Here is an 18474-nt window from a genome sequence, read left to right as displayed (position 1 = left end):
GCACAAACCACATCCCTTGGTTTTTTGCTGCTGGAGATGACTCCTGCCAATCTCATGGAAATGAAAGTATTTCCCCACATGCTTTACCACCACCAAACTAAAGACAGACCAATAGGTGCACCTAGCAAATATATTAGAAAAGAAAATAATTGTATCAGAACAGTTTCAGGCTTGTACAAGGAAAGTGAGTTAAAAATTTTGTCTTAAAAATAGAAATCATGGGACAGAATCATGGTCAGATTGGGGGGGGGGGAGAGTTGTATGTTTGGTGGAAGTTGCTTTATATATTGCATTTAAAGAAGAAAAGTTGAATCCATTAGATAGTAATTTTAATATAAAACTCACTGTACAGACTGAAATAGTGCCTTGCACCCAAACCCAATACATTAGTTTGACCACATGAAAAAAACCCAAAGCATTCATACTCTACTCAGTCACTATGGAAAGAGCTATTTCTGTTCATCTTGGACACACTGGTAGAAAACTCAAACCAAACCAGATCGCTAGACTTTCTGCTTTCAAAACCACAAAAGAATAATGGTTTTGTAGACAGATCTCAGGAGAACAGTAGAATCTGGATATTGTTTTCACCCACTGAAAAGGAAAATCAAAACAAAACAAAACAAAAAAAGGCTAGACTTTTCATCAAATGCTTTTCAGCCATCAGGACTTGTTTGATACTAGGTTTGCTGGAACATATGGCAGAACAGTACCTCCTAAACAGTGGCATTTATTAAAATAGTGGCTATAAATATGGATCCAAATAAACACTTTCAATGTGAAAAACCCTTCTAGCTTCACTCCTTTGTTGAGCCAGGCTAGCTCTTCCTTAGAGCACAGTATACCACTCAGCTAGCTAATGGCTCAGTGCAAATCATTGCAGAGCACATTACTGTGACTTTACACTTTCCCCTATTGCTACCTGCTCTAGCTCCCTTTGCCAAGAACATAGATGTGTCCAGTTGCAAGGGAAATGTAAAAATGTGCATCTGCAACTCAACTTCATCACTATTCCAAATTTTACAAGCATTTTGTGCAAATTAAACCAGGTGCCTGCCTTACCACAGCAGCCTGACTACAGTCCCATGACAGTATTGTAGCAAGCCAGAGTAGTTGATGACTTTGTCTTATCATAGCAACCAAATTTGTTTATTTTGCTAAAATAAGATTGGGTTTGGAAGGATTGGACACCTGCCACTTTCTCTGTCCCTCACTTAGTACCCATCTGCAGCTGATAAAAGTGTTAAAGCATACAAATAGCAGAAGGAAGAAAAGCTGCAAAAGCAGAGCAACAGATCCTTGCTTTGCATAGTTATTCCAGACAAAAATTCAGCAAAAGGCACAGATTTCCTCTTTTATGGTTTCCCTAGCCTAGCAATTTCAAAATAATAATAATAAAAAAACAACCAAAACCCAAACAACAACAAAAAACACCCCAACCCCACCAAAAAGAAAAAAAAATCAACCACCCAGCACATTCTAGAAGAATGGAGCTTCTCATCCTTGATATCAAGGGCATCTCAACCTCTAATGCTATGTGAACTTCAGTATTAACTTCACAGACAGGTGTAGGACAACTGTGATATGGAGATGTAAAATCCCAAATGCCCAGATCACATGAACACTTCAATTCACAAAGACATGGATATAAAGAAGAAAATCCCAGGCCCTCTTTAGACAAGACATGAGTTTAGGACTCATGAGACAAAAGATCAAATACCACCTCATTTCACCAAATGTGTGACCTACAGCATCTTAAATGAGTCCACATCTCCCTGCATTTGCCCTGTTGTAAGGATTACCTAACAAAGTAAGCCTGATTCTGCCCTTTATTTTCCATTGAGACAGTTCCAACTGAATTTTTTTGTTTGCTTTTTAAAAGTAAAACCAGCAAATATACATAGATTATCTATTTTTTTTTTTCCTCTCAGAACACTCAACCTGGCAGTTAGGACACTACCATAGGCTGGAATGCTGCCACAGCAGAAGGATTTTAACTGAATTCTCAAGTGAATGCCCTGATCAGTAGAATAGCAACTGTACTCAAGTGGGGATCTCCTAACATTACCCTTGTTTAAAAAAAAAAGCAGATAGGGCTTATTTTACTGTATTTATTATCACAACAGGAAACAAGTCCACAGTGAAGTCCCCAGTGTGTGTTCAAAGATCTGTTCAATCCACTTTGTTGTCTCATACTACTAACACTTGCATTCTGAATAATCAAGGCTGCTGCTGCTGCAAAGGACAGTGCTCCATCATGAGTGGTTTGTCCAGCCTACACTGTGCATTGCAATTGTGGTTTTTATTCTGATTTGCACCCTTGTAACAACTTAGTTTACTCTGAGCAACACAACCATTTAGGCATTAGGAACCAAATAAATCTGTTTGGATTTTAAGCTCATACCTCCTCCTCCCCCCAGGGGATAAAAGTGAGTTCTATGACCTCATGAGTCTTATGACCAAAGCAGAGCCTTGAAAAACTCTCACTAAAGCATGACCAGGGGGCTTAGAAACAGTACAAACACTTTTGTATCTCACCCTGACATTTCAGTCATTTCACCATGGCTTTTAAGTACTGGCGTTACTCAGGACTAGCTTAAGCAAGGCTGAGACCAAGACATACACCTTTGGGGAGCTGAAATTTCAATTGAACTTGGTTGCTTTGACCCCTTGCTTTCTTTTGAGCCAGATTTTAAACTAATTGCTCGTTATGTGGACATACCTAAAGAAACAAAAACTGAGGCATAACTGAGAAATAGTCCTAACAGTGCCTGTTAAAACTGACAATCCAGATGTGGCCTGACCCAGAAGTCCTTAAATTGCCTATCACCAGAAACTAAAAGAGCAGTCCAGGAGAGTTCTTTCTGTTCTTCCCTCAGCACTTTAAGGCCACTGTAGGAAATAAAGATAACTGTATCTTGTCTGAGAGTGTGTGTACTTTGCCTCATCATCAGTCATATCCTTTGAGGTCAGGGACCATCTTTTTGTTCTATACTTTCTTTTGTGCCTCCTGTACTCAAACAGTATAAAGGAACAGACCAAATTCTCAACTTGGTGGTAGGGGAATGACATTTACACACTTCTAGGAAAAAGAGGAGACATCTGGCACAAATTCAGAATATTTCTCTTTTTAAGAAAGGGGGGAGGGGGAGGGAACAGAAATTCAGATTTTGTTTTTCTTACAAGTCATTGTAATCCATCCATTTTAAAAAGGGAAAGAAAAAGCTTAACACATCAGACAATCCATGTAATAATAAACACTCTTTTAACAGGCTAGAATTTCATTAACTCCAGCTATTGCAATCTAAGCTGAATGTCCTATGACAACATCCTCCTTGCACCTTGTTTAAAGCCAAAACAAACCAGTAAGTGTTGTGTAAAACCTGAGAACACAACAGTTCATGCACCTACCATCTGTCAGAAGCTGCTGCTCTCTTTGGAAGAGTCACTTTTCACACGGTCTCCAGGTTCTCCATCAGACCTATGACAGTCTTCAAATCCATCTCATGAAGAACCTTCTGTTGAGATAATTTCTTTCAATGCAATCTACTATAAACCTGTCCTGGAGGAGTCTGCCAGGATGAGGCAGAGGCACAGAGTCTCCACTTCTGGCTGTGTCCTTAGGAGGGACTTGCCCACCACAAAGACAAACATCACATTCAGCAGGACATGTTTTTTTTTATAAACCTAGCAGTTATGACCAGACTGTGAACACTGAAATGAACTGCTCAGTTTGCTGTAGTTTGCTTAAAATGTTAACTTCATGCTGAACTTAAGAACCATAATGTATCCTTAACACAATTGCTTAGAACAGTTCAGCCATGTAACTGTATATTTTTGTCAGTTATTTAATAAGCCCACAGTCTTAAATCTAAGCCATGCATGAGAGAAAGGCATTCATTGCCCACATCTCTTCATGAACTGGATCCACTCCATGTCAACACACAGAGACCCAAATGAAGGCAGTTCACAAAGAATGTTTTTCTAGTACATTACACAGCAATGCATAGCTACTCTCAGAAATTCTGTAGTGCCTTGTACCTATTCCTTAACATACACTATATTAAACATCAGCAATAATGTCACACAAGAGTTATTCTTGTACAGGAGCAAATTCTTCTCTGGCCCACACAGAGACTGGAGTGACACCTGCTGCTGCGCATGCAGTTTCAGGAAGAATGTTTTTCATTTAGAAGCCATTGTGAATAGACAGATGCAATGGACCTTCTGAACACCTAAACCCAACACACATACACTCACTCTCCTCAGAATACTATTCTGTTTTGTTATAAAGAAGTCCTTGAAAAGACTTTGCATACATAATGATATCAAGTGCATACACCTTCTCCTATTTGACCCAACGATATTTTAGTACTCAAAAGAAGATGTTGCACAGCAATTTTCATTATTAAGAACCTCAACACATTTCTCTGCAGCTTTCCCTTGAGGATGAATATTTTACTTGCAAAGGCCTGTACCAAACCAATAAAATATTATATTTTTTTTTTAAAGACTAGATTAATCAACATAGGGATCAATTGCTCCACTTTCTTAGCATTTTGTACTCAGTTCTTCTAATTACCAACATGTATAAACCAGGTAAGAAACAGCAGAGATATCGTCTTCTCTCTTAGCTACTGCCTGATTGATTAACACAGAGCACCTTTCGATTAGAAATGTTCCCAGCTGAGCAACACTAACACATTTGAGTGGCCAGACCAAACACCTCAGTATCTGTGTGTAAAATTGAAAAGGCATAATTTATGGACAAATTAAAGTTTAGGAACAAAACCATCATGACAGGACAGCTCAAGACCAGTGAAGGTATCTGGGCCAAACACAAAGCATGGAAATTGACGCAATGTTGATCAGAGAACTGCATACACTTCTGCAACACAGGGAGAGGTGGTTTCAGGAGACGTTTTCTAGGATCACAAGTTTAAATACCTCAAAAAGAATTTGGGTACAAATACTATTAATAAACAAATCTAATTTTCTTTTTCTCACCTCAGTTGGCTAACCCCAACAAAGCAGAAAGTCAGAAGGGCAAGGTTAAGGCATGTCAAACCAAGTGCAGGATGTGTGCTGCCTTTGATAGTCACAGGAAAAAAAAACAATTGCTTGCTTGATTGAAAATGAAAAATGGAAAGTGAAAAAAAAAGAAGAAAAAAAGAGAGGGAATAAAAAGGCTGGCATAGGCAGACAGCCACACCACACACTCCCCAACTTAGTAGGCACCACGCTGGTGTAAAGTAAATGTAGAAAAACTCACTTTTCAGTCAGCTGAGGGACTGCACCACTCAGGCAAGGACAGAAGGGCTGTGAGTCGATTCTCTCTCTGTATCATACGTGTGGCTGTGTCCTTAGATCATGTTTAAGGAAGCTTTTATAGGTGCTATTAGGTGGTCTTCCCCATCTGGACTCCTGCCAGGGTGTCCCACACAGCATGGCTCTTAGGCCATCGTCCTTCGCAAAGCTGCAGAGAAGCCGTCTCAGCCTTCCCAGAAAGTGTTCATTTCAGGAGGTTCCTCAGTCCTTAGGCACACCCTCAATCCCTCATTTCTCCACAAACACATCTCAGTGACCTGCCTCTTAGAGGAGCATGCCACCCCATCCCACCTGCCCTAGGTAACAGCCCTCAGCAACACCTAGAAAAAGGCGGGTGTTCCTTTTCCCTTACCTGTTTGTTGAGGCCGGCCATTTTGCTTGGTGGTTCTCCAGGAGCCCTTGTCCCTCCTCATTTTCCATCCCACAAGGAAAATCTTTTTCCCAGCACCTCTTCCAGGGTCAGGCACTACGAACACCTTTAGTAATCTTCCTTGACTCTTTTACCCCCTCCAAGTGACTTAAATATCTTTATATTCTTCAACATTGTTCTGCGTCCTCCAGCGACAATTCTGAGAGGCCTCCCAAAATGGCGCCCCGTGAGGTATAGACGAGGCGCCAGCAGGGGGCGCCGCAGCGGCTGTGGGGAGAGGCAGGTTCCAGCGGGGCACGGCCCAGCCTCTCCACCATGTTGCAGCACCTCTGCAAAAACACTGCAAAGTGCCACCCAGCACTCAGGAGTAAAGGGGGAAAAGGGAAAAAAACAGTGGAATGAAGTTTGTCTTGGTGCAGCAGAGAGTGAGAGCTAATGGGTAGGAAGCCAGCCATGGACAACCCACAGAGATTCACCTGCAAAAGTGCACCCATAATCCAATCAAAAGTACCAGAAACCCCAAGATAAACCATGACAGAACTTAGGGTCTGCTGGCATCTGCAAAAGGTGCAATAGCTCTATTTCTGCCTCTCACAGTCACAAAGTCTTTCAAGAACTGGAACTACCACAGTTCCTGCAATTCCCTGATAATCACTCAGCAGAAGATCCTGCATAGCCTCACACACAACTGATGACTCTGAGCAATCACCACAGACTAGGAAACTAATTTTTTTCCCCCAGACTCCCACTTTTTTGACAGCATACTCACCACGTATAGCAAATACCTGTAGAGTGCACTGTTTTGTGCACTCTGCACTGGGTTAGGAACTGGCTGGAGGGCTGAGCCCAGAGAGTGGTGGTGAATGGTGCCGCATCCAGCTGGCAGCCAGGCACCAGTGGTGTGCCCCAGGGATCGGTGCTGGGCCCTGTGCTCTTTAACATCTTTATTGATGATCTGGATGAGGGCATTGAGTCCATCATCAGTAAATTTGCTGACGACACCAAGCTGGGGGCAGGTATTGATCTGTTAGAGGGTAGGAGAGCTCTGCAGAGGGACCTTGACAGGCTGGACAGATGGGCAGAGTCCAAGGGCATGAGATTTAACACATCTACGTGCCGGGTTCTACACATTGGCCACAACAACCCCATGCAGTGCTACAGGCTGGGGTCAGACTGGCTGGAGAGCGGCCAGGCAGAAAGGGACCTGGGGGTACTGGTTGGCAGCCAGCTGAACAAGAGACAGCAGTGTGCCCAGGAAGCCAAGAAGGCCAATGGCATCCTGGCCTATATCAGGAATAGTGTGGCCAGCAGAAGCAGGGAAGTCATTCTGCCCCTGTACTCAGCACTGGTTAGACCACACCTTGAGTCCTGTGTCCAGTTCTGGGCCCCTCAGTCTGGGAAAGATGTTGAGTTGCTGGAAGATGTCCAGAGAATAGCAACAAAGCTGGTGAAGGGTTTGGAGCACAAGTCCTATGAGAAGAGGCTGAGGGAGCTGGGGTTGCTTAGCTTTTATTGGTGTCTGGACTAATGACATGGGGGGCTGTATCTAGATATGCTGTGACTGTATTCCTGCTTCCAGTACAAAGAATAAATCTGTATGTACTTTTGAGCTTATAATGTGACTAATTTACCAAGTGCAATGTAGACAGAAAGTAAAGGCATAAACCAGTGTTACTGGCCAAAAAGTTATTTCATAGTAGTGTGCAACTTATCTTTGCTTACAAGCAGGTGAACATAAATTGTATTTACATTGCTGGATAAAAGCTACTGGAAGTCTCAAAGGAAACATTTTAATGTGGCTAGTAATCAACTTCTCAAAAAGCCTGTCTGCAGAGGTTATGAGCATGCTGGAAGAAGTCTCTATACAATAAAACCAGATTGTTTCTGCATCTTCAGAACAGTAATAAATGCAAATCTAGTTAAAGTTCTTCCTATGACAGCAGCTGACTCATGGATATTGACTTTTCTAAGACTGAAAAGTGGAATACTTGCATGACTCAGTTCACCTGGCACTGATGAAAATGTGACAAATAGTACATTTTGCCACTGAGCACAACAAAATATGGGCACAAACAAAATTCACAAGTTCAGGTTTTGGGTAAGGTGACTTGCTCTGTATGTGCTCTCTTGGCATTCCAGGCTTGCAAGGTTTGACAACAGTAAATATCCTCTTCCCTTACTGGGGCAGATTGAACACAGTAACAGCTGATTAACCTAAAAATTCTCAAGCACATCTTAAAAAAAACCCAAAACCAACCAAACAAAAAACCCCAATCAATTTTACACTACCAATGAAATAAGGTTACATTTCTCAAACTCATATCTGTTTCTATCCTGTCTTCACATTTGGTCTGAAACACATGCAGAGCAAAGATTCTGAAGACATGCATGAACACAGTAAGGATTGCTGAAGTGTCTGACAATGCTCATTTTTAAGTTCAACCATTCCTGCACAGGGATTTGCAGTCACTTTTCCAGGTGTGTGTACTGAATATGCAAAGCACTAAATTAAGTTATTGTTAGCAACAGAAATATAAGGTTGCTGAAATGTCAGAGAAAAAGTATCTAAGTTCAACATAGAGGGAGTCACCATCTCTGGAGGCATTCAAGAGGGGATTTGATGTGGCACTTGGTGCCATGGTTTAGTCATGAGGTCTGTGGTTACAGGTTGGACTTGATGATCTTTGAGGTCTCTTCCAACCCTGGTGATTCTGTAATAGGTGTTAGCTAGCAAACTAGTTTGAGTCTTACATAAATCCCATTTTATAGGCAGGAAAGCAGAGACTTTGGATGTGGCTCAATCTGCACATGCACAAATGAGTAGCAGAATCAGTGAAAAGCAAGTAGTCTGCATTCTTTGCCAATGCCAAAATAGTAATATTTAATATTATGTTGACTTGAAACAGGAGACAATAATGGAAATAGTAAAGATCCCTAAATTAATTGGCACTTTCAGGTCTTCTTCACTTTGGGGATTTAAATACCAAATAGTAACAGAAATACTGAACTGAGGAGTAACTATATTAAACTAGCATCTTGCTTAAATATGCTGACCTGAGTGATTAAAATATCAGCACTTCTTTTTGTTCGTGCTAGGCCTGGAGCACTAATACAGCTGAGAAGGCTGAGATGAATGTTCTTACTCTTGTGCACTACCAGCAGAACTATTACAATTTAAATGAATAGCCTCTAAGCAATCTGTGGAAGCCAACAGACATAACTGGGGTCATGATCAGAAAATACTAGTCTCTTAACAACACTTGTGTAGTTCTAATTTGGAGACTTGATGGGGTGCTTGGTGCCATGGTTTAGCTGTTTAGGTGGGTTGGATTAGTCAATGGGTTGGACGTGATGATCTTGAAGGTCTCTTCCAACCTGGTCTGGTCTGGTCTGGTCTGGTCTGGTCTGGTCTGGTCTGGTCTATTCTATTCTATTCTATTCTATTCTATTCTATTCTATTCTATTCTATTCTATTCTATTCTAATTTTTCTCCTGCTGAATAAACTTTAAATTCCAGGAGGTGCAGGAGTAAAATCAGTGTCTTCTCAGAGGCTTTGCAGTTCAGGATTTATCATTTTGTCAGTTTCAGAACATAGAAGAAAGTCCATAATTTTTAGACTTAAAAATAACTTCCATGTTTCTTGATAAAAAATTATGTTGCTCTTGGATTGAGAGTCAAACTTCTACCTACTTGCATTTTAAACTGTATCCCCAGTTGTATTCCTCCTATGTTACACATTTGAGGTAGAGTAGCACTAACCACTACAGGTTCAGGAAGAGCCTATATGAACTGCCCATAGGCAGCAGTGCCAGCTGCTTATTTATATACTCTCCAGTCATATTGGGAGACAAAAATTCATTGCTATTAGAACTATCTATACATGAAACAATCTTTGGTTCAAGTACAAACACCTATTCACCAATTTTATTCTTTTTCCCCACAATTTTCTAATATGCAGTTCTTAGACCTGTGAGGGAGAGGGAGAAAGAACGCAATCAGAGCTAACAACAGTTTTACAGGAGCAGTGAACTGACTTTCAGATACCAATACAAATACAAAAGAAGACTAGCAACTTCTATTTAAATATTGTTTTAATTTTCACTTCACAGCTGTAGTCACTAAACATTTTTGCACTGCATAACAAGCTGCTATTATAGGAAGCAAAATACTCAAACTCAACACTGAATTAGAGACTCATGATTAGATGAAGTCTTACCAAGATCCTTCTGTGCCTTAAGATATACATTGTCATTTGGCTTCATTATTGCTGATGTTTTCATATGGTTCATTGTATATGAGGGGATCACAATATGAAAGCAGTCTTTTTAGTAGCCAACTTCGAACAGTCTTCCACAAATTCCCAAATGATGTTGTCTTACAGCAGTGAAGCAATCATTTGGGGTCATAAAAAAAGATAAAGAACTTCAAATAACTTCATTTTTCCCAGTGAGAAAATGATTCTTAAAATGAAAATGACTTTGTACAAAAGGGCTAAAAAGATCTGGTTTTAATTACATATTTCAAAACTGAGTTACACAAAACAATTTTACTGCTTATACTCAGTAAGTATATTAAAAACTTAAGAGACCAGGAAACAAATAAGCAGACTAGTCTATAACTAACTCTGATGTTTTCTTGTCATGAGCAATTTGTTCCTTGTGACTGAAAACAGAGGGGGAAAAAGGGCAAAGAAAGTAAGTTTAAGCAAGGAACTGTAACACCCTTTTTGATCTTGCATGCAAGCTGAGAATTGGAAAATGTTTCAATTATTTAGTCTACAACCCTATTTAAAGATCAAAACAAGCCTGAGCAGCTTAAAGCCTTACTTCATTAAAAGAAAAGAAGCTATGCACAGTTCCAAGAGTCAATTCAATGGTAAGTGGGACATATGTCCTTCCAGCTTTCCTTAAATGGTAGAAACATCATTGTTTAGAAACTGTCCCGTATTGCACAGAAGACAATCAAGGTCCACTTTACAAAGTTTTTGTTCCCCCAACAGAGTCTTGCATTTCTTTTCAATTCTTCTACTATCTACCAGCTTCTTAGGATCTTCAGATTGAGTTTTAATAACTTGCTAAATAAACTAAGGGTATGAATTAAAATCTTCCAAGCATTTACAAACAGGTAACAAAATCTGAGAGTTAGAGGCTCAAGATATTTGCTAAGAAAAGTCTTCTTTTTTATCTACAAAATTAACAATACCAGTGATCAAGTTCTGCTGCAAAACAAAGTTCTGTTTGAATGTGTAAAGTTTGTAATAAGACAACATAAATTCTAATCCATAACGTATGTTCTCAGTGAGTGAGTCAATTGTACCCGTTCCTTTGAACATGCCACAGAGCCAGCAAACATCCAAAACTTTCCTTAATGCAGAGGGGGTGTCAAAGTGTCAATCACTATTCTGAATACATTAATTTGGATGCTTGTAAGTCATATGTTACTTAGATTCATTGTAGTTTTGGCTAGTTATTTAACAATTCCTAATACAACATTAAACATCTGAAAATGCTTTAGGACACAGCAGATTTACAAGCAGAAGGCCGACTTTGCTTTAAAATTCCTACCTTGTGTCCACATTCTAACCATTTAAGGTAGCTTAACAATTAATTGTGCTTTCAATTAATTATCTTGCTGAGCAACACAATTCATGTAAGATCAGAGCTAATTTTGGTCTTCAATGATGTAGGAGAGATCCAAAATCAAATTGGCTGTCTCTACAGCTACTTGCAGGCCACTACACTTTGCAGAAAAACAGTCCAAAGTCAGAAAGTCAGCAACTTTTTCGAAGGGCTCTTTAGGACAATCCTGTATAACAGGAGAGCCAAACTGGCCTTGCAAAAGCCTCCATTTGAGATTTTCAGTCTTACCTTTAATCTTACAACCACATTCTGATACTAAATCTGACCAATCTGAGTTAGAAGGAAAACCTGGTGGTACAAACCAACAGTGTCCATAAACTGTATCGGTGAGAATTTCTCCGTCGTCGTGATTGAGAGAACAAGCTACAGACTCCAGGGAACGGCAAAACCCATCAGCAACCAAGTGGTATTGTGTCCATGAACAACCTACATCTTCCAAACTGCTGCCAGACAGGCTGTAACTCTAAAATAAACATAAACCAATCAACAACAACAAAAAACAAACAGGAAGTAAGAGAATTAATACTGTTTAAAAACCAACCAATAATGATTCATATGATTATGCCACAAAAGTCCTCTAAAAAGTCAAAGCTGAGTTCTAGAGTTCTACATAATTCTTTCAATAATAAAAATTCTACATTTTAATACTTAAAACCCATGCATTTACTGTAAGAGCTACTTAAGATTAATAACTACAGGTACAGTAATAACAAATCTGAAAGATGCAATTAGTAGAGTGCTTCAAAGAGAACCCCTTTATTTTATATTAGTAGTTAGAAAAAATGTAACATTAATCTAGAAAAGACAAGTGTTTTCACTCTAGCACTGATTCTACATAGTATCATAGTATCATAGTATCATTTAGGGTTGGAAGGGACCACAAGGATCATCTAGTTCCAACCCCCCTGCCATGGGCAGGGACACACCACACTAGATCAGGCTGGCCAGAGCCTCAGCCAGCCTGGGCTTAAACACCTCCAGGGACGGGGCCTCGACCACCTCCCTGGACAACCCATTCCAGGGTTTCACCACTCTCATGGTGAAGAACCTCCTCCTCACATCTAGCCTGAATCTCCCCACCTTCAGCTTCATTCCATTCCCCCTAGTCCTATCACTACCTGAGATCCTGAGAAGTCCTTCCCCAGCCTTCCTGTAGGCCCCCTTCAGATACTGGAAAAGTCTTACTTCCTAAACACATCAAGCAGCTGTAAAAAAACTTGTCTCAAATACCTTGTGTCTTATGTAGGAAGCCAGGTGAGTTTCTGTACAGCCACCTCCTAATAGTGCCAAAGGTTCTTTGATTGTTAACTGCAACACATGTTCTGCTGTTTCACAGGCACGCTGAAAGCCATATGGGTTTGTTGTTAGACACACCATGACTAACAAGATTTGCCCTCCCTGACAAAACTAGTAGAATAAAATTTTCAGTAGTTTCTGGTACAGAGTTCATAAACTTGAATTGTGTGTGGATACAAAGCTGCTGAGTGGTTTCCAAGTCCATGTTCACTTAATGAGACATTGCCTTTATTTGTCCACAAATAGTATGGAAAAGGAGAAATAAAAAGTGGGATGTTAGTCTTTCTCTTTGAAAAACAGGGTGATATATAAAAAGTCAGTATCAATGACATTTCTACAGCAACTATTCAATGCAAAACTATGTTTGAATACCATTGCAGGTATTGCTGCTGGCCTTTTGCTGGGTAATTTTTCCCTTTATGCTTTCATAGACCAAGTAATGAGAATGAAAATGTTTATTTTTACTGGCCTCTAGAGCAGGTGAAAAATGTTTCTGTCTCTAAGCAACTTCCCATATTAGAACAGAAGCATTAAATGAACACGAACACCTCACAGACTTTGACATTCTAGAAAGGGGGATGTTTCTGAATTGCTTTCTTGAAACTGTACACCCAGATTCTAACCCAGCTCCTTTCCTGTACTGAACAAAAATTGCTTTCCTAAACTCACCATATTCCTCCTGATTTTGCTATTTAAAACATGACTTTTCAAGAAAGATTAAGAAAATTTGCCTACCTTCAGCTCATCCCACGCCGTTTCATTTCTGTTGCAGAGGACCAAGCTGCAGACAGCTGTGTGGTCAGCAATGAGATGCAGGAAATGTTTTGAAGCCACGGTCCCAATGCGCACATCTTTCAAGGTGCCATAACTACTAGGAGACAACAAATGTAGGGACGCTATAGGCTTTGAACCTGTTAAGAAAAGCAGAGAACAGTGTTGCTGCTTTCAGAACAACTATCTCTTGCATTTCATGAAGCATGAACCTCTTAGCTTTCTTAACAGTACATATTCATCAACATGTAACATTTCAACCTACACAAGAAATGAAACCAAACGTTTCCCAAGTGCAAGACTTAGTGAGAGTTCAGAAAATAATCTACATTTGCAGGCAGTTAGTATAACTGGATATTCCTCATGCAGCACTGCATCATCAGAGCCTGCAAAAGACCTATCTCACCTTAACACAAGGTTCAGACTAGAAAAGAACAACTCTTACTCAGCTGTCAAACTAGGACAGGCAGAAACAAAAGAATTCTTACTCTGCAACACCAATCTACACAGATATGCTAAAGGTTCAGCACGGAAAACTTGCTTGTTACCTGTCACCTGACTTAAGGGTTCCATTGGAGATAGCCCAACTCTGTCCACAGCCACGACATGATTCTCTTTCAGATACTGTTTCAAAGATGGATGGATAACCTTCTGGCACACTACAAGGCCAACCTCATCATTAACCAGCTGCTTTCCTATGTTAAGCAACTGATTCAGCTCTGACATTTCCAGGGAAATTCCATGATGGACTGTTACAGTTCCTCCTTCAGAGTCAAAGCAGTCTCCAGACATAGACACACAGAAAAGTGCTACCTTGATCACATTTGAAGAAGTTCTTTTGACGGGAAGTTGTTTTGCCAATGGAATTTCTGGTGTTTCTATAAGTAGTCCAGGAAGAACTGTAGAATCTGCAACTCTTCTGCCTTTCACAGGTACTATTATACATTTTCCTAAAGCAGCATTAGTCTCAACATGGCATGGAATAGTAAACATAAAAGCCTTTAAAATCAGCATGGTGAGATGATCGACTTCTGTTTTATTAAGCATGCAGGCAGGTTTGCTTGTCAATACGCTACGTACCAAAGAAAGAAGGGTCTCAACACTGCTAAAATCCACAGACACTCGGCAACCACAGGCCTCAGATTTGAGGTAGTCCATGCACAAATTCAAAAGATGCTTGCTTATTTTAATGACAGTGCAAGCTCCCACGTTCAGGCTTTTAAAGTTTTCAATCAAACTACAGCAAAGAATGGCAGTAAATAAGCCACAGTCACTGAAGCGGGATAGATGGTTCTGCACAGAGGCTGTCAAAACCCTTAACACAGGATGACTGACAGGAAGACGACAGAGCATAGCTGAAGACTGTGAAGTTGTGCAAACATAGCCACCCACTGCATTGTGGAGCTGTTTGAGTCTACCAGCAGGACCATAGCAAGACTTTAATACTCCACTCAGCACAGACAGTGACTGACTAACTGTGTCTTTAGTTAAAGGCTCACTTGTGAATAAGGGAGGCTTTTTAGCTTCCAGCCGAGACATTTTCAAGGTCATGTTTTAATTCTGGCCAACAAAACAGATTTCACTTTTATTTGGATCTACAATTCATAGCATTTTAAATATTTAAATTAGCACATATTCATTCTTTGCATTTATTTTAATTGTGGAACAGTACATTTAGTGTATAACATTCCTGTGACTGATCACCATCTATCTCTTAAAACAAGGCTTAAATCCAGTTGTGCCATTAACACACAATGGCACCAGAAGCCTACTTCATTCATGGCGATCTTTTTTAGTTTCTGAATGGGACTGAGCAGACTTTTTTGCAACAAAGTTTACAAGCATGCTTCCAAGATGAACACCTATAAGTGACAGTCCTGCTACAAGCAGAAAGTTCTTTCTACTCCAGCTAGCTTTCCTCATCTCTTCTGATGACATTCACAGAGAAGCTTCAAAGCTATTACACCTGTAATAAAAACATAAAGGTATTAGGACAATCTTATTACACTGTTGCATAGCCTCAATGCTATTTTTCACCAAAAGAATGACTCAAGGACAAACAAAACACCAAACCAGACTGCTTCTCATTGGAAGAAGTCTGTTATTAGATATAGTGTCTTATTATATATAATATCTTTGTTAAGGTGTATTAATTCAATTCTGACAATTCATTCACACTGTCTTATCTTTAGGTCTGTCCTTGATGCTAAACTGAGCAAGTGTGGTCTGGACAATCAGGTAGTGAGGTGGATTGTGACTGGTGGAGTGGAGAAAGGCAGAGTTGTGGTCAATGGGACAGTCTTCTTGGAAGTTTGTAGCTAGTGGAAGTCCCTCAGGAGTCAGTACTGGGACCGGTATATTCATCACCGACCTGAATGAGGGCACAGAGTGTGCTGTCAGCAAGTTTGTGGATGACACAAAATGGGGAGGAGTAGCTGACACATCAAAAGGCTGTGCTGCCATTCAGGGAGACCTGGACAGGCTAGAGAATTGGGTGAATGAAATACAAGGGCAAGTGTAGAGTCTTGCATCTGGGAAAGAACAACCCCATGCACTAGTATAGACTGAGGGCTGATCTGTTGGAGAACAACTCTGGGGAAAAGGACCTGGGAGTCCTGGTGGACAACAGGATGACCATGAGCTAGCAATGTGCTCTTGTGGCCAAGAGGGGTAATGGCATCCTGGAGTGTATTAAAATGGGTGTGGATAGTAGGTCAAGGGAGGTTCTTTTCCCCCTCTGCTCTGCCCTGGTGAGGGTGCACCTGGAATACTATGTCCAGTTTTGGGCCCCTTAGTTCAAGAAGGAACTGAGGGAACTGACTGCAAGGGTCCAGTGCAGAGCCACAAAGATGATTATGGGAGTGGAACATCTCTGTTATGATGAAAGGCTAAGAGCTAGGTCTCTTTAGCTTGGAGGAGATTGAGCAGTGAGCTCAATTAATGTTTATAAGGATGTGAAGGGCAAGTGTGGTGAGAATGGAGCCAGCTTCTCAGTGATCTCCAATGATAGCACAAGGCACAATGGGCGCAAGCTGGAGCATAGGAAGTTCCGCCTAAACATAAAGAAAAACCTTTTCACTGTGAGTGTGATTGAGCACTGGAACAGGCTGCCCAGGGGGCTTATGGAGTCTACTTCTCTGAAGACATTCAAAACACACCTGGATGTGCTCCTGTGTGACCTGCTCTAAGTGGTCCTGCTCTAGCAGTGGGGTTGGATTACATGATCTTTCAAGGTCCCTTCCAACCCCTAACTATTCTGTGAAGTATCAGCCAACTATAAACTGCACCAAATTGTATGAAAGTGTCAAAACTGTAACCTGGTTTTACTTGAGGACAAAATGTCTGAATTATTCAGCACTGTTTCCCATGCAGTCACTTGAGAAACAAAGGCTTTTAAGCCTCAAACAACTTTAAGAACACTGCCTCTTAAAGATTTCTTACTTCAAGATGCCTTCAAAACTTAAAGGGATGATTTACTTTCCAGTGTAATGTTTAAAATAACTAGAGTTCTCACATACTTAATTTTGTTTCCTATTGCAATTGCCATCCCTACCAAGATCACAGAACTGTGTGAAGTCACATTTCTGGGCAGATTTGAACAGTGGCAGATCCAGTCACAAGAGTCTGACCACTGTCTTGAAGCTACTGGAGTTTTTATTGACCCAGATTTAAGACCTACAATACCAGCACTTAATTGATCCTACCACATGGGATTTAGCAGTAACTTTTGAGACACATGATGATGCATTTTTTTAGGCCCATACAGTTACCAGATTAACTCAGCCACAAACACAGAGTAAAACTCTGGAAGACTAAAGCCAGAGCAGCAAGTCTGAATATTAGAAAACTGTGATTTAATTGATTCATCTGCTGCCTCAAAGATACAGACACAATTAAGCAACTTACCCACAACACACAGGCAGGGCTGATGCTATTTTTCCTTGTGTTCCTGATCGCTTTGCATCACATATGACACAATCCCAGGTTCTGCAATAACATTTTCTGTCTTCAGTTGGAAAATAGGACTGGACTTGATGTACAACCACCCCCAGTGTACCAGCCCAAGGCCAGTTCCCATAACAATCAGAACTTTGTAGTCCTTCCAGATGGTTTTAAGACTCATTTCAAGCTGGCATCTACCTAAGTAAAGATAATTTATTTTAAGTATATTTTTCGTTTTGTACTCTTGTAAGAATAGCACAGAACAGATGAACCTGAATGCTAATATCTTTAATTACAGTGCAGCAGATGATTAAAACATGAAATGATACCAGAAATTGTTACTATGTTATTTCTTTTAAGCTATAATCTCAATTCAAGCATCTTGAAATGTTAATTGCTGCATTTGTTTCAAGCTTTGACATGCTAAAGCTTTGTTGCTTTGTTATGTTTACCTGATTACAAAAGCTGCTCCTTCAGATGATATCTGATCTGAACCAAAGCAGTTTCAAGATGCACCATGCTCCCCCCCCCCCCCCCCCCCCCCCCCCAGTTAATAAAAGGCAATGACTAACACAATATGGAACTTCGCATCTTCACACCACTTGTGTGCAAGCAAACAAGACTTGAAGGCCATATGCATGAGGCAGCCGCTCTTCAGCTGAAGACACTGAAACAAGCGACTGCGGCGCGGCCCGGCCCAAGCAGGGCGCAGAGACTTTGCCCGCGGTCATACTGCAACGGTACGACTACTACCAATAGTAGTACGCATATTTGGCCATGCACTACTGCCCTGAGTCCAGCGACCTTGCCGCGCGGACACCTTAAGAGAGCAGCGACACTCTTCAGGCCAGACAGCTGAGGAGGCCCGGATCAGCGGGAAGGACCGGAGCGAGAGGGAAAATGCCGCACCTGAGGCTTCTTTCCCATTTCCTCAGGCAGCAAAAGGCTGCGGAGTGAAAGAGACACTACACAGCCACTCTAGTCGCCCTCCCGGTGCTCACCTCAGCTCTCAGCCCCAAGAAGCGAGGCGGGACCGCACGCCCCCCGCCCCGTCCGCGTTCAACCTCCCCGCAGCAGGAAACAGCCCCGGGCAACCCGGAAGTACCTTAAGCGCCCAGCCTTCCGGC

At 41.0% G+C, this 18474-nt stretch overlaps 3 protein-coding genes across 4 annotated transcripts; all 3 read right to left on the bottom strand.

The window, feature by feature from the left end:
* Nucleotides 1–9772: 9772 nt before the first annotated feature.
* Nucleotides 9773–14962, bottom strand: MKKS (MKKS centrosomal shuttling protein). The gene is made up of 4 exons (XM_068153166.1): nucleotides 13954–14962; nucleotides 13370–13545; nucleotides 12569–12679; nucleotides 9773–11801 (listed from the first exon to the last, which is right to left on the bottom strand). The coding sequence occupies exons 1-4, from the start codon at nucleotides 14954–14956 to the stop codon at nucleotides 11361–11363; spliced, it is 1731 nt and encodes a 576-aa protein (XP_068009267.1). The 5' UTR covers nucleotides 14957–14962; the 3' UTR covers nucleotides 9773–11360.
* A 216-nt stretch (nucleotides 14963–15178) lies between these two features.
* LOC137448554 (uncharacterized) lies at nucleotides 15179–15343 on the bottom strand. Its single transcript, XM_068153177.1, has one exon. The coding sequence runs from the start codon at nucleotides 15341–15343 to the stop codon at nucleotides 15179–15181; it is 165 nt and encodes a 54-aa protein (XP_068009278.1).
* Nucleotides 15282–18436, bottom strand: LOC137448553 (uncharacterized). Of its 2 annotated transcripts, none has more exons than XM_068153175.1 (3): nucleotides 18349–18436; nucleotides 17312–17545; nucleotides 15282–15371 (listed from the first exon to the last, which is right to left on the bottom strand). In XM_068153175.1, the coding sequence occupies exon 2, from the start codon at nucleotides 17526–17528 to the stop codon at nucleotides 17337–17339; it is 192 nt and encodes a 63-aa protein (XP_068009276.1). In that variant the 5' UTR covers nucleotides 17529–17545; nucleotides 18349–18436; the 3' UTR covers nucleotides 15282–15371; nucleotides 17312–17336. The 2 variants fall into 2 exon arrangements, with proteins under 2 accessions (XP_068009276.1, XP_068009277.1); XM_068153176.1 differs by having other exon boundaries at nucleotides 17312–17541.
* Between the last annotated feature and the right edge of the window lie 38 nt (nucleotides 18437–18474).

This window comes from Melanerpes formicivorus, unplaced genomic scaffold (genome assembly GCF_026170545.1).
Source record: "Melanerpes formicivorus ecotype bairdi unplaced genomic scaffold, bMelFor1.0.p_v2 SCAF_25, whole genome shotgun sequence".
In the NCBI taxonomy this organism is placed as follows: Eukaryota; Metazoa; Chordata; class Aves; order Piciformes; family Picidae; genus Melanerpes; species Melanerpes formicivorus.
Note: the sequence above shows the minus strand (reverse complement) of the source record. Positions and strands in the feature narration are given on the sequence as shown.

Bases quoted from the DNA above. Each gene is read 5' to 3' on its own strand.
- MKKS (XM_068153166.1), bottom strand. From the start codon at position 14,956: ATGACCTTGAAAATGTCTCGGCTGGAAGCTAAAAAGCCTCCCTTATTC. The intron at 13,546-13,953 runs GTAACAAGCAAG...TTTTCTTAACAG, and splicing joins ACCCTTAAGTCAGGTGACAG to GTTCAAAGCCTATAGCGTCC. The intron at 11,802-12,568 runs GTATTTGAGACA...TGTTTATTTTAG, and splicing joins CTTCCTACATAAGACACAAG to AGTTACAGCCTGTCTGGCAG.
- LOC137448554 (XM_068153177.1), bottom strand. From the start codon at position 15,343: ATGTCATCAGAAGAGATGAGGAAAGCTAGCTGGAGTAGAAAGAACTTT.
- LOC137448553 (XM_068153175.1), bottom strand. From the start codon at position 17,528: ATGAGTCTTAAAACCATCTGGAAGGACTACAAAGTTCTGATTGTTATG.